Here is a 26,432-nt window from a genome sequence, read left to right on the forward strand (position 1 = left end):
AGTTGCTTTTAGTGTTTTCCCCCAACATACTGAATAGCTCACCTACTGAGGATGAAAAAATATCTTTGGCAGGTGAGTGAGCAGTCAGAGACTGTTCTGCAAAGAAAAGCCTTGCCACCATGTTGTAAGAGAATAATTATGCTTGGCGAATTTCATTTCATAATATTATACTAAATAATTGAAGATGCTCTGTATTCTGCAACATTTGAAAGGGCAACATTTGAAAGAACATAATACCAGTCTAATGCTATCTGCTTTAAATCTATTTTGGAAATAGACAAAATCTAAATTAAAAATTTTAACTTCTAAATTTAAAAGGCAGTTGTTTTATTACACTCAAATGTAGCAGCTTTATCAAGTTACATTTTCAATTTCAGAATTTGGATACAAGGAGCTGTGTATCATGAATTAGCCATCATTTTTCATTTTAAATACATTTAGAATCCCAGAAGCATTGATTTTATCATAGAAATTTGGCATGGAATATCTAACCAAAGAGTGCATCAAGGTTCTGTTAAAGTGACTGCTGTGTCATCATACATAGAAATCTAATGAATGCATTGTTTTCAGAAAGCACTTAGGAAGAAGAAAAATTAGATTGCAGGTTACCAGCTCATTTTGCAATATTCCAGCTCATATTTGTCAAAACTATAAATCCAAAGTTTTTCAAGATGAAAAAGATCCAGATGATAAACATTAAAATAAACAAAAACAAGCATGCCTTTTAAAGATCAGTAATTTTGGGCTGGGTAATGAGTTACTTCCTACAGTAGTATGATGTTCTTGCTAATGGTGTGGAGGCAGGGGACAGGTGAATCCCCGGTTTAAAAACCAGAAAGGCTCTTAACAATTAGCTAAGCAATATTGCATGGCATTGTTTTCAGGCACTACCTTAAATTAGAGGAGAGACTAGGTAACCTAACCAGTAAACACAAACCCTACTACCCAGATTTTTTTTTTTTTCCAACTATACCATGGTCTTTTAAAAAGACCTCTGCTATGTATGAATCATCATTCCAGGCTTTGCTTTCATAAAATGATTTAGCAAAATTGCAGTGTTTTTCCATTGGAAGCTATTTTTATCAGAGTGTTCATCAGCAGTAGGTGGTAGTTCCTCAAAATCTATACAAAGTGGAACAGAGGACAGGCAAAATAAATAGCATTATCAAAGGCTAGTAAGAAAATGAATATCCCTTGGGTCTCAGGTATTGTCAACATATAGTGCCCACAGTATTTTGGCCCTGTACAAGGCACTGATTATAGGCAAGGCTACCACTACCTCCCCATGATCACCCCCCTCCAAATGAAATGAAATAAACATTTACAAGCAAGAAAAAAGTAATGTTTTCATAGATTTTTTATTTTAATACGAAAAATACTTCAGCTTATACTCTCGACCTCATTCACTGCTCAGGTTTGGCTTAAACCTAATTTATATAGACAAGTTTTATAATTACCCAGGACAACAATAAGATCTATAGTGAGTCTTTTCTCTGTATCAGGATTAAGTATGTTCCCAGTCAATAGTCAAGAATAGCCTTGTGGGGAGCTACTGGAATCTAGGCACATTGTCTAGGCCCCTCCAATATTTTTGTATAGGTTAAGTCAGATCCCAGGAGAGGGATGAAGTGGCTCATAACGTTACCTTAAAAAGCCATCTTGGCTTTTCACGAAGATGGCGCTGAAAGCGAGGAAGGAAGTGCCTACCCCAAAACTGAAGCCAAAGCAAAAGCTTTGAAAGCCAAGAAGGCAGTACTGAAAGGCGTACACAGCCACAAAAAAAGATCCGCATGTCATCCACCTTCCCGGCAGTCTAAGAGCCTGTGTCTCAGGAGACAGCCCAAATATCCTCGGAAAAGCGCCCCCAGGAGAAACAAAACTTGACTATTATGCCATCATCAAGTTGCCCCTGACCACTGAGTCAGCCATGAAGAAGACTGAAGACAACAACACACTTGTGTTCATTGTAGTTGTCAAGGCCAACAAGCACCACATCAAGCAAGCTGTGAAGAAGCTCTATGACACTGATGTGGCCAAGGTCAACACCCTGATCAAGGCCTGATGGGAGAGAAGAAGGCATATGTTCGACTGGCTCCCGACTATGATGCTTTGGATTTTTTTTTTAAGATTTATTTATTTCTCTCCCCTTCCTCACTCCCTACACCCCAGTTGTCTGTTCTCTGTGTCCATTTGCTGCGTGTTCTTCTTTTTGTCCGCTTCTGTTGTCAGCAGCACGGGAATTTGTGTCTCTTTTTGTTGCGTCATCTTGCTGCGTCAGCTCTCCGAGTGTGTGGTGCCATTTCTGGGCAGGCTGCACTTTCTGTCATACTGGGCAGCTTTCCTTATGGCGCGCACTCCTTGTGCATGGGTCTTCCCTACACGGGGGACACCCCTGCGTGGCACAGCACTCCTTGCGTGCATCAGTGCTGCGCATGGGCCAGCTCCACATGGGTCAAGGAGGCCTGGGGTTTGAACTGCGGACCTCCCATGTGGTAGACAGACACCCTATTCACTGGGCCAAGTCTGCTTCCCGTTGCTTTGGATGTTGCCAACAAAATTGGGATCATTTAAACTGAGTCCAGCTAGCTAATTCTAAATATATTAAGTTCGGTGACCATAAAAAATTTTTAAAAAGTCATCTTGGGAAAGTTGACTTCAAACATAGGTATCCACTGAGGATTATGGACAGAAAAACCCAGAAGAGTTATAACCCTGCTGACCAACAGAGAGTCAGATGCCAAGTCACATCCCTTTCATATTGAAAAACAGAAATTATAAGAAGCTTGAAAGGATCTATAAAATGAAAAGATAATCCCACCCAACTGGTTGGTGATGGTGACTGAAGGTTAGGGTGTGGGAATGATCGTTATGGACTGTGATATTTTTTTCCCCTTTCTCTAAATATGTAGAACTGCCTCTCTCTCTTTTTTAATCTGGTTCCATCATCATCTTTTTAGTGTGCCTCTCTGCACCACACAGGTCTGGGATGCCTTTTTTTTTTTTTTAATCAGGTCCCAGGATTGAACCAGGTCCTCCATATGGTAAACAGGAGCTCAGTTGCTTGAGCCACAGCTGCTTCCCTACTGTCTCCTTTTGAAAGCAAGGCATGACCCACAAATATATGTCCTCAGCAATCTTGAAATTATGCCACACTCTAGAGGTAATTTTGCCAGTAGCAAGGCACGTTTGCAGCCTTGTTGTGGTAGTAACTTTCACAACAGATTGGTTAAGAACTGAGATTTGGGGAAGCAGACTTGGCCCAGTGGTTAGGGTGTCCACCTACCACATGGGAGGTCCGTGGTTCAAACCCCGGGCCTCCTTGACCCGTGTGGAGCTGGCCCAGGTGCAGTGCTGATGCGCACAATGAGTGCCCTGCCACGCAGGGGTGTCCCCCGCATAGGGGAGCCCCACACACAAGGAGTGCACCCCATAAGGAGAGACGCCCAGTGTGAAAGAAAGTGCAGCCTGCCCAGGAATGGTGCCGCACACATGGGAGCTGACACAAGATGACGCAACAAAAAGAAACACAGAATCCTGGTGCTGCTGATAAGGATAGAAGCGGTCACAGAAGAACACGCAGCGAATGGACACAGACAGCAGACAACTGGGGGGAGGGGGGGGAGAGAAATTTAAAAAAAAGTCTTTAAAAAAAAGAACTGAGATTTGGTAAACAAAATTTTGACTAACTCAATAACAAAGTTTCAAGACATTATTACCTAATTTACTCCAACTTTTAAAAATACTCATTAAAATCTTTGGAAAGTCTTTTTGAAAAAAAATGTAATGTGTGAATTCTGAATCTTGAAAGTCTCAGGTTCATCACTGTGAACAGTTTTTATATAGCACTTTTGGTATATCTGAATATGTACCAAATCTAGCACCCACTAGAATTTATTTTTTTAATGCCTTATCTCAACATGTCATAACTAATAAAAGTAGATTATGTAAAACAATTTAAAAAACCTGTTAATTTACACTTCCTGGTTGGTGGTCTCCCAAATTACTGTTTAATGTAGTACAGTATACAATCACACAACTGCCATTTATTCCACAACACTCCAGTGATGTCGTATTCATATGAGGCTAGCTTATATTCATTGATTTAAATTCTGATTTTCCTTTTCTAAGCCAGCCCTGATAGCCTCAAGAGTCATGAAAAGGAGTTTAGGTCAGTTCCACTGATCACTCAAATATGAAGATTTCCATATGGTGAATGTAAGAGCTAATCTGATAAAAACAGTCCTCATCTCTATTATTTTTAGTTATTATCTAGCTAAGCCATTGGTTCAGATGTGGACATGAGGTTATGCTCATCATTACTAAGGAAGGCTTATAAATTCCATTTCTTTAAAGGGAAGTAAATGGAAGAGCAGACCAGTACACAATGTCCATTTAAAGTGCCAGACACTATAAAAGGAAAATTCCAGTCCAAGCTGAGTTTCCAAATTATTCTATCTGCAAGAATGTGTGACACTCAAATTATTCTTCATTTGACCTACTTAGTGTTAACTAACCAAGTTACAGATTAGAAATTGCAAAACTTGAACTAAAGAAGCATACAACAAATCATTAGAATATGAGAATCCATAGAGCCATGGTAAAAAATAACTGATTATCAAGGACTGTAACACACTTTTTTTAACAGAATATATGTTTAATGCCAACAACAAATGCTTTTACTCTAAATATATCCTCTTTCAATAATTTTTATTTCTTTGTCCTCTTAAAGTCCTTATGTACAAGGGCAACTAATTACATTTACATTTAAACTGGGTATGCATCCTCTTCTACACTTTCAAAGCTTCAGTATCTTATATTCGAAGACAAAATCCAAATCAGTTGGAACACAAGAACAAACTGGTTCCCCATATTTCAAAGTCTATTTTCAATCACCTACTTAATTTTACCTTTCCCAGGCATTTTTTACTTTTATTAAATGTTTGTATCCATATAAATGTATATCATTTTTAAGTTTTAAAAGCTTATATTATTAGTACCTTATTGTGCCTACTTTGTGCAGATTGATGTATCCATAATGGTAAATAGAATGGATTTGTCCATTTTAACTGTTTAGAATTTCACTGAATAATATATCTTAACATCCATTTTCATTTTGATTTTTTTGCAGTTACAAACATTTCTGCAAAAAAAAAAACCATTTGTATATATCCTCATGCACATTTTAACGAATTTTTACGATATATTTTAATGTGGAATTGCTAATCAGAGTGTGCATATATTCAGCTTTACTACACATAGCCACCTTGCTTTCCGTTGCTCTCTAGAGTACAACTGCAGCTCCTACTCTCCATTCTGTTGCTCTCTATCCTAGTCAAAACTTAGTATTACCAGAAACTTTTAAATTTTTGGTGGGTGTGATATATCACATTGCTTTAGTTTGCATTTTCCTTATTGGTAAAATTAATCCTGTTTTTCACATTTATTGGCCATTTAGGTATCTTCTGTGAACTGTGTTCACATCTTTGCCAGTTTTTCTTCTATGTTTTATATTTTGAATTGACTTACAGTTCTTTATATATTCTGTATGCTTAATCCTGTTAGATGGTTACAACGATCACCTCCTTATCTGTGGCTTGTTTTTTCCACTGTTTGCTGTTTTCTTGTTATGCAAAACTTTTCTATTTTAAGGTTAGTCCAATTTACCCATCTTTTCTCTCTTATGATTTGTGCTCTTGGTGTCTTAAGAAATCTTTTCCTATCCTAAGAAAGGCATGAAGATATTCCCTATTTTTTCCAAAATGTCTTGTGGCTTTTGCTTTATTGCATTTAGATTTTTATCTACCTGGAATCTGTTTCCGTATTTACTAAAGGGAAACTGTTTTTGTTTTTCATATTTTTAAAGATTTTTCCCTGACTCATCATTTGCACTTGTTGTCTGTTCTGTGTCCATTTGCTGTGTGCTCTCTGTGTCTGCTCATTTTCTCTTTAGTAGGCACCAGGAATGGAACCTGGGATCTCCCATGTGGGAGAAAGGCACTCAATCACTTGAGCCACCTCAGCTCCCTGCTTTGCTGTCTGTCTCATTGTATTTCCTCTGTGTCTCCTTTGTTGCATAATCCTGCTGTGCCAGCCCACCATGCCAGTTCGCTGCCTTGTTCATCATCTCCAGGAGACACCAGGAACCGAACCAGAGATTTCCCATGCAGTAGGTGGGAGCGCAATAGCATGAGCCACATGCTTCCCGGGAAACTATTTTTAATTTTCCCAATTGCGTATGCAGATACACCAGCCCCATTCACTGCAAATTCTTTTACTTCTCTGATTAATTTTGCCATCTCTGCCGTTTAAGTTTCCAGATATACATGTGTCTCTGTGGACACTCTACTTGGTTCCATTGGTCTGTTTATCCCTGTGCCAATTCTATACTGTCTTAATAACTATGATTTTATAACAATTCTTTATTTCAGAGTCCCCCCAACTTATCTGACAAATTTGTTTATCTGTGATAAATACATCCCCTGTCAATTGAAGAAATAATTTTTAAAAATCTTCTCTTAAACCATCGCATGCCTGCATCAAGACAAAAAGTTGAAATGAAGGTTTCACATATCCTTGGCTATGCAATAAGATATTTTTTCAAGTTCATTATAGTATATTTCCATATTGCTGCACTGCAGTGTAATAAAGCTTACATAAAGAATATAAAGCTAAAAAGTTTAAAATAGCACTGAGATGCAGCAAAATAACATTGTGAGATTAACACTTATGTCCCACCACTTAAAAAATATTCCTTTCATTACATTTTCAAATAGCAACAAAAGTCTAATTATGTTAACAGCATTCTGTCATGCTTTACAATAATATCTTTTTTGGTAGTTTAAAATAATAAACACATTTGTCAAGCGTTTCTTATTTGTCAGGGTAAATGCCCAAGCAGACTTTCAAAGGTATTAGCCACAAAATTTACTCTTCTAAAGCTTATGCATAAGTAAAGCAGTCCTTTCTCACCCTAACGCAAATTACTGACACCACCACATTGTTTATACGTGAACAAGAAACTAAACCTAGAGCTTGGGCTGCTTTGTGAAACCGTTAATCTCCTAGGATGACTACAGACCTTTCAAAATAGCTTCAACTATTAATGTCACTGAAATGTACACTTATGGGATTAAACTGGCAAATTTTGTTAGATATGCCACCAAAATAAAAAATAATAATTAAAATAAGAGGAAGTAGAACCAATGAGGAAAAATGACAGGGAAGCAGGCTTATAGTAACATAAGAATATACTGCTTATAATCAGAACTGTCAATATCAGCAGCAACAGACTCCAAAGACTGGTTATTGGTAGAAATATGGGGATTTCTTGAGTTATGCTAGAAACTGGCTAGAAACCTCTAAAACTAAAATTATTTATATGAATGCTAAGTAAAATCAAGTCTAAAGATTGTCTTTCTTGTCAAAAAATACTGGGCCTGAAAAATATAGGTATTGAAAAAAAATTTGAAATGTTAAGAAACCAACTTCAACTATCACATCTACATGGAAAATAGCTACAACTATTAACATCTACACCTCTACATGGTCTGTTTCTCAGGTCTGTTTCTATAGATAGGACAGAATTCTTTTTTTTTTTAAAGATTTATTTATTCTCCCCACCTCCCATTGTGTTTTTTGTGCTCATTGTCTGCTTTCTGTGTCCATTTGCTGTGTGTTCTGTGTCTGCTTGTCTCCTCTTTCACTTCTCTTTAGGAGGCACTGGGAACTGATCCTGGGACCTTCAATGTAGGAGAGAGGCACTCAATCACTTGAGCCACCTCACCACCCTGGTTTGCTGCATCTCCCATTGTTCCTCCTCTATGTCTCCTTTGTTGTGTCCTCTTGTGCCAGCTCGCCACGCAGGCCGGCTCCCTTTCACCAGAAGGCCCCGGGAATCAAACCTGGGACCTCCCATATGGTAGACAGGAGCCCAATCACTTGAGCCACATCTGCTTCCTGAAGGACATAATTCTTGATATTCACATTATTAGCTCCAGTATCATACTGCAGTTACAACATGGCTCTCCAATTAACATCTCAAACTCTACACATCTAAGGCAAAAGTGATCATCCTTCCTCCATATCTTTCAATGATATCTTTCTCCTGACCTCAAAAGCTCAATACTTAGGGATCAACCTTAATTTCTCCTTTACGGCCTACATCCCTTAATGATCTTTAAAAAGCCTCTCATGTTTATGCCTTACATAAACCACAAACATCCTTCTAATGCATTACTACATCATCTCACTCTTGGATTACTATAATAATCTCCCAACCATATTCCTGTTGTCAAATTAAAACTTGAAATTCATTCCTCTGCTTAAAAACTTTGATTTGTGCCATACTGTCTACAGTACCCAGCCCTAACTACTTAGGTTGACATTCAAAGCCCTCCTCAACATGACACTAATAAACTTTTCATTTTTAAACTCTGATTCCTGTCCCCAAAACTCAAATTGTCTTCTTTTTTAAGTCCTACACTTCCATGAAAAGTTAGGTTAAATCCCATTTACCCTACTTATCCAGTTATTACATCACCCATTACTATATTACTATATCACCCATTTAATCAGACGCCTAAGCTACCTTATGTTAATCATCACACCTGGAGTGAGCACAACAATCTTTTATATACCTACCATAGACAAAGCACCTAACTAAACTGGATACTGGGGAGAAGTCACAAAAGGAGTGATCCCAAAGATAAGACCATTTCTGCTTCAAAACACTTTCAATTTTGTCAGAACTGATGTACACAAAACTACAATAGAAAATAGAAAGCTAAATATTCTAAGATGTGGTACATTATGGAAGGGCAAAGAAGCAATCACTTCAAATTAGGGACTTAAGGGAAAGTTTCATAGAAATAATGGCATTTGACCTGAACGATCAAGGAAAGTAAAATTTCAACATATGCCTTTAAGGAATCTTAAAATACTTTGTATCCCCAATGTCTAATACATAATAAGCAATTAATATAAAAATGACTATTATTAAAGATTAAGTGCAATTCAGATTAAATCAAATGAAATCTGAAATTAGGAATTAAAATCTACAAGTACAAATGTGTACAGCAAGCAGTAATATCTTCCATGGCTGGTAAGGGGCCTGAGAAACAGGAATACCAAAAGCCAAATTAGAGTTTGGATCTCAGATATTATACATGCTATATAAAATGTTGACTGAATCATTTAAGTTTAGCATATTCCATGTAAATAAAACATTAAATAGTAAGCTCTTCTGCATTTGGTCTGACTTACAAAACTCAATAATTTTTCATATTAAAATAAATAAATTTAAGTCCTGTTTCCTGTTTTTTAAAGACTTATGTATCTGTCTTCCAAGCATAGTGCTAGCCCATTATTTGATGAAATAAAAATTTTTGTGTTCACAAAATCCCAGCGTTATGCAAAATCTAAATTCCTTCAAATTTGAACTAAAAAAATTATCACAAAAGGACAAATATTATACCATTTATGTGAAATATCTAGAATAAGCAGATTCATAGATAGAAAGTAGATTAGAGGTTATGAGGGTTTGGGGGGAGGGGAGCTGGAGAAACATTGCTTAATGGGTAGAGTTTCTGTCTGGGGTCGTGGAAAGTGTTAGTGATAAATGGTAGGGATGGTTGCTTTGCAGACAATTAACCAGTCTTCTTTTTGGTGGAAATCTGAACATTTCCTATTCCAGTCTCCAGTGTTTTTCTCATCCCTTAAATTATTTGCAAAATCAATTTATTTTTGTATGCTTACAGAAAACTTATAAAGTATCACATTTTTAATGATTAACACCTTAATTAAATATCACAACAAAGCTTAGCACATTTCCTCAATTTAGGGGAGAATAGAAAAAAAAGATCCTGTGGAAATCATCTAAATGTACATTAATCTGAAGAGTATTACAGTATTTCCTAGTGATGTAGAAATTTAAAACTTTTTTCCTCTACAAAAATATGATAGTCTACTGATAAAGAGTTCTGTTGGTGGTTTGCTATAAGGGTTGTCATCAAATTATGCCAAATTTGCATGGGTGATATTTCAGGTAAACCTGTCTCATACTCTATTTTAGCTGAAAATCAAGTAGTATTTATTAAGTTAAGAAAAATACTGAATTTTATCTGGACAAGTCAAGTCATTAATTTGTTTCTTTGAAAAATCTTTAACAGCTTCATAAGGTAGTTTTTCATTATTCATATTTTAAGGCTAAAGGAATAGTAACAAGTAATAATGATGATGTTGAAAATCTTTGGGAGAATATAAATTTCAATTCAAATTTATTGATTCCTGACATTATTATGCTCAGTCCTATCAACTCAGGCATGAAGAAAAGTACATACCAGAAAAATCAGACATTTTATTAAGACCTTTTTTTACAAATGAAATGATAGTTTAAATTAGAATTGGTATGTGAAAGCTTTTCTGGGTTCAACTACGAGTATTAAAAAAGTGAAATTAGGGAGTGCAGGAGGCTCAAGAGATAGGGCTCCTCCTTCCCAAGTGGGAGGTCCCATGTTCTGTTCCCAGTGCCTCCTAAAGAACAGACAGAGTGCACACAGAGAGCAGACAACAAGTGCAAACAAGAAGGGGGGAGAAATATGTAAATAAAATACATCTTTAAAAAAAAAGTGAAATTTGGGGCCCAAATGGGGTAAATAGCCATTAGTCCAATTGTCCAATATTGGGCAAATAGCCCAAGCTTAAAATGGCTTTTACCTATGTAAACGTTGAAGAAAAAGATCACAATATTTCCTGACACAGAAAATTACATGAAATACAGCCACATTTATTCTTTTATGTATCTATGGCTACTTTTAAAAAATAGATCTATTTATTTATTTCTCCCCACTCCCTCATTGTTTGTACTTGCTGTGTGCTGTCATTAGGAGGCACCAGGAACTGAATCTAGGACCTCTGATGTGGGAGGGCAGCACCTAACTGCTTGAGCCACCTCCATTCCCTGGTCTGTTGTGTCTCATTGCATCATCTTGTTGCATCAGCTTGTCATGCCTGCTTGTCATGCCAGCTTATTGTCTTCTTTAGCAGGCACCAGGAACCGAACCACAGACCTCCCATGTGGTAGGCAGTACCTCAGTTGCATGAACCACACCCACTTCCCAATGGCTACTTTCCGGCTACAACAAAGAATTTTTTGTCTCTCCCCTCCTCCCCTTCCCATTTGTCTGCTCTCTGTGTCCATTCACTGTGTGTTCTTTCTGTGACTGCTTCTATCCTTATCAGTGGCACTGGGAATCTGTTTCTTTTTGTTGCGTCATCTTGTGTCAGCTCTCCGTGTGTGCGGTGCCACTCCTGGGCAGGCTGCACTTTCTTTCGCACTGGGCGACTCTCCTTACGAGGCACACTCCTTGCGTGTGGGGCTCCCCTACATGGGGGACACCCCCGCGTGGCACGGCACTGCTTGCACACATCAGCACTATGCATGGCCCAGCTCCACATGGGTCAAAGAGGCCTGGGGTTTTAACTGCAGACCTCCCATGTGGTAGGCGGATGCCCTATCCATTGGGCCAAGTCTGCTTCTCTACAACAAAGATTTTATGGACCAAAATCCTAAAATATTAACTATCTGGCCGTATCAAATTCAAATCAGATTAACTATTATAATTTCCTTCGGACAATTTGAACATATGGAAAAAGTGTTGAAAATCTAGATATACAAATTAGCATAATAATGAAGCACCTATTTTGCCTATAAATAGAATATTTATGATGGATGATGAAAAGGATGCATTAAGAAAGATACTTTCCTACATTGCTGGTAGAAATGTGAATTGGTGCATCAGTTCCGCAAAGTAGTTTTTACAATCAAGAGCCTTAAAAAGTATTTTTCTCAGAACAGATGTGGCTCAAGCAACAGGGCACCTGCCTCCCATATGGGAGGACCAGGTTTAGTTCCTGGTGCCTCCTAAAGAAAATGAGCAGACAACATGTAGACAGATGAAGGAGTTATCCTGGGGGCAGGGGGGATAAAAATAATATACAAAAATAATATTAAAAATCAGTTTCTCCTTAATAATAGGGTATGGAAAAAATATGCCAAATGTTGATGATATTATCTTAAAATCTGTAACAATGTTCCACAACAATGTGGTGTGTTGATGAGGGGGTGTTCTATGGGAATTTTTAAAAGGTGCATGATTGTTTTGTAAGTTCACAACTTCTATAATAAAAATACATTTTTAAAAATCATTTTCTCTATTATATAGAATTTGATTGTGAGAACATATAATTGAGGCAACTATTTCCCTATTGCTAGGTAGTTAAAATATTTCCAATATTTACTATTAGAAACAATGCTGTATTTAACAATTTTATGTGTTTAACATCAATCATCAATTGATGCTAAATCTAGAGGGTCAACTTTTATGAGGAAGAAGATATTTTACATAATCACAAAAAGTTCCTGGGATCTAAGTCTAGATGTAGGCTTGCTGGGTCACAGACTGTATACATCTTTAACTTTACAAAGTACTGGCAAAAAGTTCTGTAAAGTAAGAACAATTTATTCTCCTACACTTTTCAGACACATTAATTGTTCCCATTCTGATAGGAATGAATGGTATGTGACTGTTAATTTCATCTGCATTTTCCTAATTAATGGTAAGGTTCAGTATCTTACCTTAACTATTGGTCACTCGTGTCTCCTCTTTCATCAAATAGCTGACTATATCCTTTGACCATTTTTCTATTATAACATTTATATTTTTTGTTTCATTTTGTTTAGTAATTTGAAGGTGAATCCCCATTCTTTTAGGAAGATTTTCAACCACCTTTCCTCAAAGGCTCCTTCTGCTTCTTACTTTAACTAGTCCCAGCATTCCTTTGTTAATAGTTTTCTGACAGTCCTCTTCAATGGAAATCAATTCTTCTTATCAATACCATTGTCCAAATTATCTCAAACCTATAATGATGTCATTCCCCTCCAACAAATTTGAATGTCCTACAAAATAATCCCAAATTCCAAAGTTCGACTTCCACAGCCTTCCATAACCTGACGCCAACCAATAATGTCAGGCTATGATTCTATTATATATACTGTATGCACCAAATAAACTGGACTACTTGCCATCCTTTTCAAATACCATCTAGGGTTTCTTCTTTTCTGTTTTTGATTGATTCTGTTTCTAACACCTATCTGTTTATCAGAAAATTCATCCTTCAAGGAAAGCTCTTCCTTAGAATATAATGTCAACAAATAAATATAGAAAGAGTTGGGGATAAAGCTACAGTTTACAACCATAAGAATAAAACCAACTCAGGCAAGAATCATCAATTGATTCTAAATTGAGATAATCATATTTTATAAAGTATAGAGTATTTTATATAATCTCAAAGTATCCCCCCCCAAATTAATTATTAATTGTGAGAGTGAGTAGGTTGGAGAAATTAAGAAATATCCTACCCACGTAATCAAAACTAACATCACCAATAAGGGACAAACAGATACCATGTACCTCCAGATGTGATACCCTAGGAAAGACTTTCCATTATGTATGCAGAATTGCAGTCAAAAACGCATAATCATGAAGAAACATTAGAGAAACTCAAATTGAGGATATTCTATAAAATAACTGGTATTATTCAAAATGTTAATGCTGTGGAACAACAATAACAACAAGAAAAAACTGAGGACCCTTTCCAAATTAAAAGAGACATGCAATACAGGATCCTTCACTGAATTCTGAACAGAGGAAAATGCTATCAAGGACATTACTGGGACAACTGAAGTACTGTGACTATGGACTATCTGTAGATTTAGATTGTGTACTTAACAAATGTTTATTGAATTAAAAGTGCTTTCATTCCAAGAATCTACATGGCATTCCATCAGGTCTAAGGAAATGTTCTGAAAAATATACTGGAGAAGAGAAACTGATAGGACTAAATGACTAATGTGCTAAAACAGTGTTGAGTACTGAAGATAAAAAAGAACAAATTAACAACACTGGAAAGGTTCAGAAAAACCATCACTACTCACCTTACTTCAAGAACAAACACATGGATTTGGGTTCTCATGTGATTATTCAGTAAAAAACATCCGAGTTTCTAATATTTAACAAAAAACTGTTTAGACACCGTAGGAAATAACTGGAAAAAGTTACCTATAAAAAATTTAGATTCAGTTTTTATAAAAAATACCTAAAAACACACATTATACTGCCTTTTGAATTTTAATGACACTAATAGCTTTATTTAACAAACACTGAGTGACTACTATGTGCAAAGCACTATGATAGATGCCATGAAAGATACAAAGATGAAGAAGACATAATCCCTGCCCACAAGGAGCGTATAGTCTAGTGGGAGAGACAGACAAATACACAAATAACTAGAATACAAAGCAGTAAACAAGAGTGGGCAAGTGTTGAGTATGGTACTAACTAGCCTCAAGGTTCCAGTTTCAAAAGCTGGTGATACAGTGTTGGCCACTTTGAAAATCCCATTTCAAGATCAGCATGATCAATGTTTAAACAGACCTACTCAAGCAACAAGAGGCAAAATAGGCCAGGTAAAGGGGCTGTTTGAAAACGCTGTGACTCCTACATATATGATGCTGATACAAGGCATGTAGGTACAGTTAAAAAGAATGTGTGTGTGTGTGTGTATACACATCGGCTGTCCTTTGGTTAATGATTATAGCTACTGTTTTAAACAATATACTTTTATATAAAAAAGGAATTTGTATCATCCCAGAAAAATCAACTTAAGGATTAATATTAAGTCAAGACAGAATTCTGTCATAGGCAATTTTCTTATTTACTAGCTGATTAAGTCTTTTCTCTAAATATCTATAAAGCTCTGTAGCAATTAAACTGTTAGACATCTAAGTATTGCTGAGTAAAAACCTCTTATGTTAAGCCTTCTGAAGGAAACAATCATGTACCTGATATAACACTATTCTAAAAGCAACAAGAAGGCCTTTAAGAGATTTAAGGAAAATAACTTTTAATGCTTTAATGCAAATGGAATACACGCTGATTAAATACAATTCGAAGTCCTCTGAAAATATCTCAACAGTGTTTGATACCAGTTAAGGCCAGCAAAACTGAAGACAGGAAATTATCATGTCTTTGACTAGTTTCATATATCATTGCTTATAACTATGGCAACTGAATATTTTCTTTGAAAATTCCATTTCTGTACTGATGAGCTTTGATTTTTTTTTTTAAGCTCAATAGACTATTAACAGCTGCTGACCACTTCCTCTTATGTTCTGTGTGGAATATCTGGCAAAATTGAAGCACATTTCCTGGCTGCTTTTCCTACTTCCCAAATTGGAAGGTTCGCTCCTTAGCCTGTTTCCTTCAATCTGTCACTGTGGTCTTGGGTTCTCTGCTGCTTTCTCTCAAGGAAACGAGCACGTGCATCTGATATGGATTTGTCATCATTTCTTCTTTGCATTTTCTTCAGGACTTCTTTAGATATTCCATCTGAAAATATCACAAATTAATTCACTAAAACTTTAGTTTTCAGATTCTGTATTAGAAGTTTTAAGAGATTAAGATGCCCTGATAATTCAATGTAAAAAAAATAAAAATAAAGAGGAAATTAAATTTTGTGTTTCGAAGGAAAGGATGGTTAAAAAATAAGAACATGGAAGCCTAAAAGTCAGAAAACTTGACCCAAATTCAAGCATCTAATACAGTATTATAACATTGTAACAGATAATCTGGCCGCTAACTTTTCTAAAGACTGTACTGTGAGTTCAGTCTTTAACTGAAAGACTGAACTCATAGATGTTAAGTTTAACTTCAAATTCTTACACTCTTCTTCAGGAGAAGACAATTGGCTTTGTCACTTAGTCTCAAAAAGCTTTACTGAAAAGCATTTTCTGTATGTGAGCTGAGAGAATTGAGCTTTCTGTCCTAGTTCAGTACCACAACATTTCCTGTCTCTTAACTAGAAACCTAAAGTTTCATGGAAAAAAAACATTGTGAAAAAGGAAATTGAGGCAGTAATTCACAAAATTTTATAAACAAAATAAAAATAAAGCACTACTAAGAGGCAGTCTAGCATAATGGTTAATAACACAGGCTCTAGAGTCAGGTTCTTTGGATTTAATCCCAGATTAACTACTTATTAGCTTTGAGATTTTCAGCAAATTATTTTATATTGCTAAGTCTATATTTTCTCATCTATAAGATGGGTATATGTACTTAGCTTATAAGGTTGTTGTGAAAATCCAGTGAAATAATGCAAATTAAGTGATTAGCACATGGTAAATGCTCAAAATTGTTGCTGATATTATTATTATTGTCATTGGACAGGGGTTAATGAAAGTGTGATTAATTGAAAGGAAACATGGGAAGTCAAAAGGACTGAATGTATAGATTCATGAGAACACTGCTTTCTGAGATGGATCCTGAATCTGAGCCTTCTATCAGTATTTCTGTAATTATGTAAGAATATATGTTCTTGGGAATTATATCACTAGAACAAGTGATTCACTCACCCTTTAGCTGCTTTACATTTTCTTTATTTGTCCATTTCCTTCTTGCATCTTCTCTCACTTCACGTCGGGCCACACTGCTCAGATCGTGGGCATTAAACTCATGCAGCTTGGGTAACAAGTCTCTCACCCATTCATAACGAATTGGACACACAATTCTTGCATAGACTTTGGTGGTAACTAAAACTTCATGAAAAATGATCCATTCAAGTTTGGTTTCCTGTTCATGAAGCTAAACAAAAGCATTCATTTAAAAACAGCAACTCAATAACCTGCCCTATTCCACAGTAGACCAACCAAATAATAGCAGTCCAAACTTCTGAATTAATTCCTGTCTCTTAAGAGGCCAATCAATACAATTACAACTCTATGTAATATGGATATATGCTAAAGTCAACCTCAAAGCACAAAGTAAAAAGAGTGTTTTTTTTTTTGTTGGATTTTTTTTTTTTTTTAACGCGGATAATAGTTTACTCTGTAGTTCACAGTCTCCCCTGGTACATTCGGTGGGTTATGGCAGGATATATAATGTCCAGCATCTGACCCTGCAATATCATTTAGGACAACTCCAAAGTCCCAAAAAATGCCTCTTCATCACATCTCTTCTTTCCACTAGGGAGTTGGAAGTTGCCCTCAGCAACTACTGTGGTCACTTTGTCCCCGTCAATGATACAATTTCTTCTATTAGTAGTCACAAACGTTTTATAGTAGAAATATCAGTAAGTCCACTCTAATCCATATTTTATTCCTCCATGCTGTGGGCCCTGGGATAGTGATGTCCACTCCACCTCTATATTGAGAGGGGGCTTAGATTCCACATGGATGATGGATGCAATTCTCCTGCTTGCAGTTGTAGGTACTCTCAGTTCCCTAGTGTGGTGATTAACCATCTTCACCTCCCTGTTAGCTGACCTGCGTAAGTCCAACAAACCAGAGAGGAGGAGTTGTAACTCTGCTGAGGCTCAGGGCCCAGCTGGCACATGGATAGTCCAGAGATTCAAGTCTCCGGAGTATACACCAACACTAGCACCAATCAAAGGCTCAGTAAAAGTGACAGAAGAGGCATGTATAGAAAGGTCCTATCTGCGTCCAACTCCATCACACTCAGGGACACAAATTCCAAAGTAGGGTCCACTGACATGCTACTGAGCTCCAGAGCTATCTGCTATGACCATATCCCTGTGGGCCTCCGTAGCCCTCAGAAGAACCAGTACCTGGGGTTGTATCCACTTTGGCTGTTTCTGGGGTCCTCCTGAGGAGTGCTTAAGCATAACCCCTCTGATGACTTCCTGACTCTTTTTTGAAGACTCTTAGCCATATAAACTACTCATTTGTCTTTGCCATTTCCCCCTTTAATTCAAGGTCAAAAAGCAGTTTTTAACACATGATCCTACAAGTGGGCTGAGATATTCTGCTGGTCTGAGTTGACCCTTTTATTCAAGGTCTGTCTCCATTTACTACCAGCTGGTGCTTGGTGGTAATCCCTCGGCACCAGGGAGGAAACAGCCATTTGTATATTACTTATTCCTACATCTTTATAAATTTCTTCCCTTAAAAAAAAATTAAGAACTTACTGCTGAGGAAGGATGAATATGAACTGGACTTCCACGCCCATCCATTGTGCAAAATGTTCTCCCAACAGATCTATAAACCAAAAAGTCAAATGATGGTAAAAACAAAAACAGTAAAGCAACTAAATAAATAAGATGTTAAATCCAACAATCAACAATTATAATATGTTCTACTATAAAGAGCTCTATAAGCAGAGGTTTAAATCTGTTTGACTGTCATATAACCTCTCTACCATTTAAATTAATCTTAAACCAATGGCTTAACTTAAATAGTCATTTCAGTTAAGTGTAAACATTTCTGGTCAGTAAGTAGTAATATTAATAATATCATATTTGTGTTTAATAGATTCCAAAATGCTTTTGTAATTAAGCCTCAAAACAATCCAAGAGATTTGAGAGCCAGTTAATTTACTAATATAAAAACTCAAAATAAAACAAGTCCCAAACACAGGTCTTCTGACTTAAATATAGTATTCTTTATATTGTATTATAATACATCTTTTTAAAGTATAAGTGATTTTCATTATTCTAAAATCAGACAATTAGAAAAATTCACCTATCATTCATGTTAATTTCATGTCTTTAACTTCAAAGTCTTACCCTCTTCTACACTTCCCTACAGAATCATCATTCCTAAAAACATGTCAAAATAATAGCCCTAGTTCAATTGTTATGTTACCACATTTAATTTCTTATAGTACTTTATATTGTGCTAGTATAGCACAGATCAGGAAACATTATAATTATTTATTTACATATTTTGTCTCCTCCACAAGAATGACATTAGGACCCATATGTTACTCTACCTTTTTATCTTCAGCTCAAGCCCAGTGTTTGACACATAGCAGGTGACCAAGACATGTTATATATTTTAAAATCTAAAACAATCCCAAATTTACAGAAAAGTTTCAAGTACAGTACAAGGAATTTTTACACAAATCATCTGAGAGTAAGTTGCCAATGTGATATCCCATCACCCCCAAAAATTTAGTGCATTTCCTACAATCAAGAGCATTTTCCTACATAAACATAACACAGTCATCAAACTCAGGAAATTAACACTGATATATTTCTAACATCTAACCCTCAGATACCACTGAAGTTTCACCAGATGTGCTAAAAATATTCTTTATAGTAAAAAGATCCAGTTCAGAATCATGTATTTTCTTTACTTTTCATGTCTCTTTAGTCTCCATTATTCTGGAATAGTTCATTAGTCTTTCCTTGACTTTCATGACCTTGACAGTATTAAAGATTATAGTCTGTAGTTATTTTGTAGTATATATCCCTCAATTTGAGTTTGTTTCAGGATGATTAGATTCAAGTTACGCATCTTTGGCAGGAATAACATAGAAGTGATGTTATATTCTCATTTCATCCTATTAGGAAGCACATAATTTCAATTTATTTCATTACTGATGATGTTCACTTTTTTTTTGAGGTACCAGTCTGGGTATTGAACCTGGAACCTCTCATGTGGGAAGCCAACATTCAACCACTGAGTAGGCCTTTTCGTTTGCTTTGTTTGTTGTGTGTGTGTGTGTTTTTTTTTTTTAGGAAGTAATGTGAACGAAACCTGGGGCCTCCCATGTAGGAAGCAGATGCCCAATGGCTTGAGCCACATTTACTCCCTGATGTTCACTCTTTTGGCTCTATTTGGGTAGCATCCTCCAGGCTTCTCCACTGAAAAGTTACTTTTCCCCATTATGATAAGAATTTTGTGGGTAGGTACTTAATTATGCATATAATTTGATTTCTACTTAAACGTTTAAGTTTACTCAACCATTACTTTATATCACTGTGGATCCGGTATTTCACATTTTACTCAGTTCGGCAGGGGGTTATAATCATTACTGTCATTATTTATTTTGATGCCCAAAATGTCCCATATTTGGCCAGGTGGAGCCTTTTAAGGCTGGCTCCAGTGAACTTCTGACATGCTTCAACCTTCTTTGAACACTTTTTTGCTTGATGTAAAAATAAGATTGTCCAGGTTCATTTTTTACTTTCCCAGTCCCATGTCTCCGAGCAGCCCTAATTCCTTTTTGTGGCAGACCTGGGCACTAAATGTATTCTTTGTAAATGTATTGGGGTGTTGCTGTTCGCAGTCCTTCTCAAACAGGATATATTGTCAAATATTTACAAGCACACAAATACATGTTATTTATATACACAGTAATACATATCTATTTATCTACCTATCTATCTATCTATATTGAAAACCATAAGTTCACAATGATATCCTGATATCACAGGATTCTCATTTTCTCCCTTTCTATATTTCTATCTATAATATATTTAATTATTTGATAACCAATCTCCTTTCACCACCATTGTCATCCATTCCCCTACAAAGCTGCCCTCTTTACCACATTCAGGCTCTGACCTCTGACACAAACAGTTCCTACTGTGTGAATGCCCTGCCAACACTGCTCATGCTCTGACACTCTATGCCAAGCTGCTCTTCTACAGGGATGCCCTCCTCAACCTGTCTTGCTTTCACATTCCACAGAGAGCCATCCTTCTAAAGAAAACCCTTCTCACTTAACCTGGACACTGATACACCATGCTGGACAGCAGTCCTACATAGTCCCTTCCTACCAGGCTTGAACTCCAATATCTCTCTCTGGGCAATTGCAATTCCCCACACACAAGTGTCAATCATGAAAAGAGTCACTGCAATTAATGCCATCATTATCACAGAGCTTAAATCAACCCTTCAATCTTTAATATTAAATATTTTGATATTGTAGTCAAATATAATAGTATTTCTTTATCTACTCTCTCAAGCTCATTTTGCTTACCTTCGAGCTACATTTTTGAAATAGCCTGCACAAAGACATCTTCGTAGTACTTCATGTTTAGGGCCTTCAAATGTCTCTCTTGGGAAATCACTTTGCTGTAAAAAGAATATACATACAGTAGTAAATCTCATAGAACCATCTGAATTAATCTTTCATATTGAAAAAGCCACATTTCTAAAGACTTCTGCTTCTGGCCAAGATGGAGTAAGAAGGGTAAGATTTACCTTCCACCAGAAACAAACAAAAAACTGACAAAACATATGAAATAATGATTTCCAAAACACTACATCAGGCAGAGATCCGTAAGAGAAGGAAAATAACTGAAGTATGCCATTCTATTGCCCTGACTTACTGCCTTGAGAGAGATTCTGGGCTAAGGAACAGGCAAAGAAAACCCAAGTAAGAAATGGAGTTCTCCTTGAAATAAAGTAACAGAGCACAGCTGAGAGGCCAGGAAGACCAACATGCCTAAAGTTTGCAGGACAGAATTCATGACAGAAGAGAACTGCACAAAGAAAGAACTGCAGAGATTTGCAGAGGGTCCCCCTCAAGTGATCAGTTGAGTACCGATTAGCACAAACATGTGAGGAAACTACCCACAACCAGGAAAAGAATCTCCCTAAATGGTAAAAGGTAGGAGTGCTTAGTGCTCACACAGGGCTAGGAATGGTGCCTGTTCCTACCAATCAGATTAGAGTGACTCATAATTCACAGTTTTTGGTAGGGTACTCAAAAGGTTCCTGCCTCAGTAATGGGGAATAACTGGCCCTAGACTGAACACTGCTCTGATCCTGTCTAACAGATCTTTTTTTCAAGGCATAAATTGTTTTCTTTATTAGAGAAAAATTATTATATGGGTTTACAGAACAATCATATATAAAACACAGGATTCTCATTCACCACCCTACCACTAACACCTTGCATTGGTGTGGAACAACTGTTAGAATTGATGACAACACATTTTTATAATTGTACCAGTATTTAAAGTCCATGGTTTAACTTAGGATTCACTGGGTAGTAAAGTTCCATGGATTAATTTTAAAAATTATTTTGTTACCATATATACAATCTAACATTTTCCCTTTTAATCATATTAAGATATATAGCTCAGTGTTGTTAATTATGTTCACAATGTTGTGCTACCATCACTACCAACCATTATCAAGATATTTCCATCATTCCAAATAGGAACCCTGAATCTAGGCATAAATTAAAAAAAAGATTTCTACCTATTTGATGAACAGAGGAAGCATATATTGGTAGGTTGTTGCATTTATTATTATTATTTTAATAGTGTTTTGGGTCTTTTTTTGACAGTGATAATACCCATTTCAGCAAATTTAGCTAATATAAAAAAGAAGAAAATAAAAATCCCCTCTCCCCTCAATTATACTACCTTGAGATAACCATCTAACAGGCCTTAAAAGCAAGACTTGAAAGAATTAAACTGTTCCAAGTAAGTTAACTACATTCTAGATATCTGTAAAAATATCTGTAAAAATACAAAAATAACCAAAGCCCAACAGGATAAAATTCACAATGTTGGGCATGCAATAAAAATTACTAGGCATGCAAAGAAACAGGAAAACACAACACATCATGAAGACACATAATTAATCAAAACCAACTCAGAAATGACACAGATGTCAGAATTAGCAAAGATATTTTTAAAAATTATTATAGCTGGACTACATATGTTGAAAAGTTTAGAGACATGGAAAATATCTTTTTTTAAAAGACCCAAATCCAACATATATAGATGAAAACTACAATGCCTGGTGAGAAATATATTGGATAGAATTAATGGCAGATTAGGCACTGAATAAGATTAGTGAACTAGAAAACATAGCAATAGAAAACATTCAAAATGAAATACAAACTGAGTGTACACTTTGGATAGAAAGTACTAGGCAGGAACTGTATAACACAGTGAACCATGTGGTAGAATACGGACTGTAATTAATAGTACAAATATGAGGATGTTCTCTCATAAACTACAACAAATGGCCAATACTAATAATGGTGTTAATAATAGGCAGTGTATGGAAAAAATATACCAAGTATACACGATGGATCAGTTAGTGGGAATGGTCTGATAGTATTCTTTCACAATCTTCCCCAACAATGTAAGGTATTGGTGGAGGGGTGATGTATGTGAATTCTGTACATTATCCATGATTATTCTGTAAGCTCACAACTTCTCTAATGAAAAAATAAAAATAAATTAGAAAATAGAAATTTCTAATGAGAGCATCAGCAAGTTGTGGGACAACTTTAGAAGGCCTAATATACATGTAGTTGGAGTCCACAAAGGAGTGCAATGTGGGGACATTGTGAAAAGGTGAAAACAGAAACATATTTGCAGAAAATGACTGAAATTTTTCCAAATTTGATGAAAACTATAAATCCACAGATCCAAGAAACTCAACAAACTGCAAACAAAACAAACATGAAAAAGCTATGTCAAGGGACATCATAATCAAACTGCTTAAAACCAGTGATAAAGAAAAAACTCGTAAAGGCAACAAGAGGAAGAGGGGAAAAAACATATCACAAAACAGAGAAACAAAGAAAGGATTAAGGCAGATTTCTTGAAAGAAACAATGCAAGCTAGAAGACAGAGTAACATCCTTAAAAAACTGAAAGAAAAAACCACCAAAATATAATTCTATGCCCAGTGAATATATTTCATAAATAAAAGTAAAAATAAAGATTTCATCATCAGTGGACTAATACTACAAGAAATGTTCAAAAAAAAAACAGACTTATAGATGGAAAAAAAATGATACCAGATGGAAATGTGGATTCAAAGAACACCAGAAACAGGAAGTACATGAATCAATAAAAAGGATTTTTACAAATTGTTTTATCTCTTTAAGAGAGATTTTATTTTTACAAATTAAAAGGTAAAAGTAGTCAGAATGGATAAAAAGTAAGAACCAATTATATGCTAACAAAAACTGCTCTTTAAATAATATAAAGACACAAATATTAAAAGCAAAAGGATAGAAAAATATATACAATGCTAATATAATCAAAAGAAAGGTAGAGAGGCCATAATTATTAAAAAGGTATATTTCAGAGGTAATATTATTAGCAGGGATAAAGAAGGCCGTTTCTTATTGATAACAGTCTCAATATACCAAGAGGATATAATCCTAACTTATATACACCTAACAATAGAGCTTCAAGATGCATGAAGTAAAAACTCTTCCAAGGAGAAATAGGAACATCTAAAGTTAAGAGAAATTTCAATACCCCCTTCTCAATAACTGGTAAACCAAATAGACAGATTCAAGCTAAACAAAATATGTTCTCTGGATATAAAGGAATTAAACTGCAAATCAATAACAGAAAGATCTCTGCAAAATTCCCAAATAATACAAAATAATAAATTCCCAAATGACCTGTTGGTCAAAGAAAAAATCAAAGGGAAATTACAATGTATTTTGAACTGAATAAAAGTGAAAACACAACATATCAAAATTTATGGAATGTACAAAGAAGAAAATTTATACTACTAAATACTTATGGTAAATAATATGAAAGGTCTCAATTCACTGACCTCAACTTCAAGCTTAATAAAATAGAAAAAGAAGAGCAAATTAAACATAAAGTAAGCAGAAAATTAAAAATAAGAATCTAAGTCAAAATAACAAATAAAAAGCAAAAAACAATGGAGAAAATAAATGAGATCAAAAGCTGGTTGTTTGACAAGATCAATACAGTTGAAAAATTTCTAGCCAGACGGGTCAGGAAAAAAAAGAGAAAAGATGAAAATTACCAATAGCAGGAATAAGGTAACTCACTGGGGATTATATAGATATTAAAAGGATAACAAGGGGTAAGTAGTTGTAGCTCAGCAGTTGAGCACCTGCTTCCCAAGTACACAGTCCCGGGTTCAATTCCTGATACCTCTTAAAAATTTTTTAAAAGTAAAAAAGATAGTAAGGGATAAAATGGATTACTTTGTGCCAATAAATTAAACAATTCCAATGAAACAGACCAATTCCTTAAAAAACACATAATACTAAAACTCACTTGAGATAAACTGAATAGCTCTATAACTATTAAATAAATAGAATGTGATATTTAAAACATTCTACAAAGAAAGCTCCAGGCCCAGAAAGATTCACTGGTGAATTCTACCAAACACTTAAGGAAGAAATAACACCAATTCTACACAAATTCTTTCAGAGAATTATGAAGGCCAGTATTTTCCTGAAACTAAAACCAGACAAACATTATAAGAAAAGAAAATTACAAACCAATATACCTTATGAATATAGATGCAAAAATTCTAAAACAATTTCCCCTTTTAACACTTCCAAGTATATATTTCAATGGTATGGATTACATTCACAATATTGTGCTACCACTAGCATCATCCATTACCAAAGCTTACCTATAACTGCTCTAAAAAAAAATTCTGTATGAAATTTTAGCAAATCAAATCCAACAATATATATATCCAAGGAATGTAAACTTAATTTAACATTAAAAAAAAAAAGTCACTTACCATAGTAACGAACTAAAAAAGAAAAATCATGATTATCTCAAAAGAAGAAAAAGTATTTGACAAAACCAAACATCCACTGCAGATTAAAATTTTAGCCAAGTTGGAATAGAAGGAAACATCCTCAACCTAATAGAGGACATCTAGGGAAAACCTACAGCTAACAACATACCTAATGGTGAAAGACTTAAGTAAATGCCTTCCCCTTTAGTTCAGAAACAACAAAGATGTAAGCTCTTACTACTACTACTCAACAATGGATGTTCTAGCCAGAGCAATAGGCAAGAAGAAGAAATAAAAGGTGTCCAAACTGGAAAGAAAGAAGTAAAGCTTTCTATTCAAAACAGTATGATCATCTGTGTAGATGATCCAATGGAATTTATACAAAAGCAGCTGCTAGAACTAATAAAGAATTTAGCAAGATTACAGTATATAAAAACAATATAGAAAAATCAATTGTATTAACTGTATTTTTATACACTAGCAATGAACAAAATTAGAAGTTTAAATTTCTAAAACTATACCATTAGCAATACAAAATATAAAATACTTAGGTAAAATCTTATAAAAGATATAAAAAATGTGGCTCAAGCGATTGGGCTCCCATCTACAATATAGGAGGTCCAGGGTTCGATCCCTAGGGCCTCCTGGTGAAAGGCAAGCTGACCTGCATGGAAAGCCAGCCTGAGCGGTGAGCTGGCCCATGAGGAGTGCTGGTGCAGCAAGATGACACAACAAAAAGAGACACAGAGGAGAGACAATAAGAGACACAGCAGACCAGGGAGCTGAGGTGGTGCAAGAGATTGAGCACCTCTCTCCTGCTCCAGAAGGTTCCAGGATCGGTTCCTGGTGTCACATAAAGAGAAGACAAGCAGCCACAGAAGAAGAACACACAGCAAATGGATACAGAAAGCTGACAGCAAGCATAAAAACAAGAGAGAGTAAGTAGAAATAAATAAATAAATCTTAAAAAAAAAAAAACAACTATGAAATGCTGCTAAGAGAAATTAAATAAGACCTAACTATAAGAGAGACATACCATGTTCATAGGTTGGAAGATTCAAATTGTTAAAATG

The 26,432-nt window shown here is 35.6% G+C and overlaps 1 protein-coding gene across 1 annotated transcript in view; it reads right to left on the reverse strand.

Moving 5' to 3' along the window:
* Window positions 1-14,177: 14,177 nt before the first annotated feature.
* Window positions 14,178-26,432, reverse strand: part of DHX40 (DEAH-box helicase 40) — a 66,081-nt gene continuing 53,826 nt past the window's right edge. Inside the window, exons 15-18 of the mRNA XM_004457610.4 lie at window positions 20,841-20,935; window positions 18,040-18,109; window positions 16,469-16,697; window positions 14,178-15,446 (exon numbers count right to left, since the gene is read on the reverse strand). Of these exons, the coding sequence (XP_004457667.2) occupies window positions 15,307-15,446; window positions 16,469-16,697; window positions 18,040-18,109; window positions 20,841-20,935 (534 nt within the window). The 3' untranslated portion in view covers window positions 14,178-15,306. The remainder of the gene's footprint in view (window positions 15,447-16,468; window positions 16,698-18,039; window positions 18,110-20,840; window positions 20,936-26,432) is intronic.

The sequence above is a fragment of the Dasypus novemcinctus genome, chromosome 21 (genome assembly GCF_030445035.2).
Source record: "Dasypus novemcinctus isolate mDasNov1 chromosome 21, mDasNov1.1.hap2, whole genome shotgun sequence".
Lineage (NCBI taxonomy): Eukaryota > Metazoa > Chordata > Mammalia > Cingulata > Dasypodidae > Dasypus > Dasypus novemcinctus.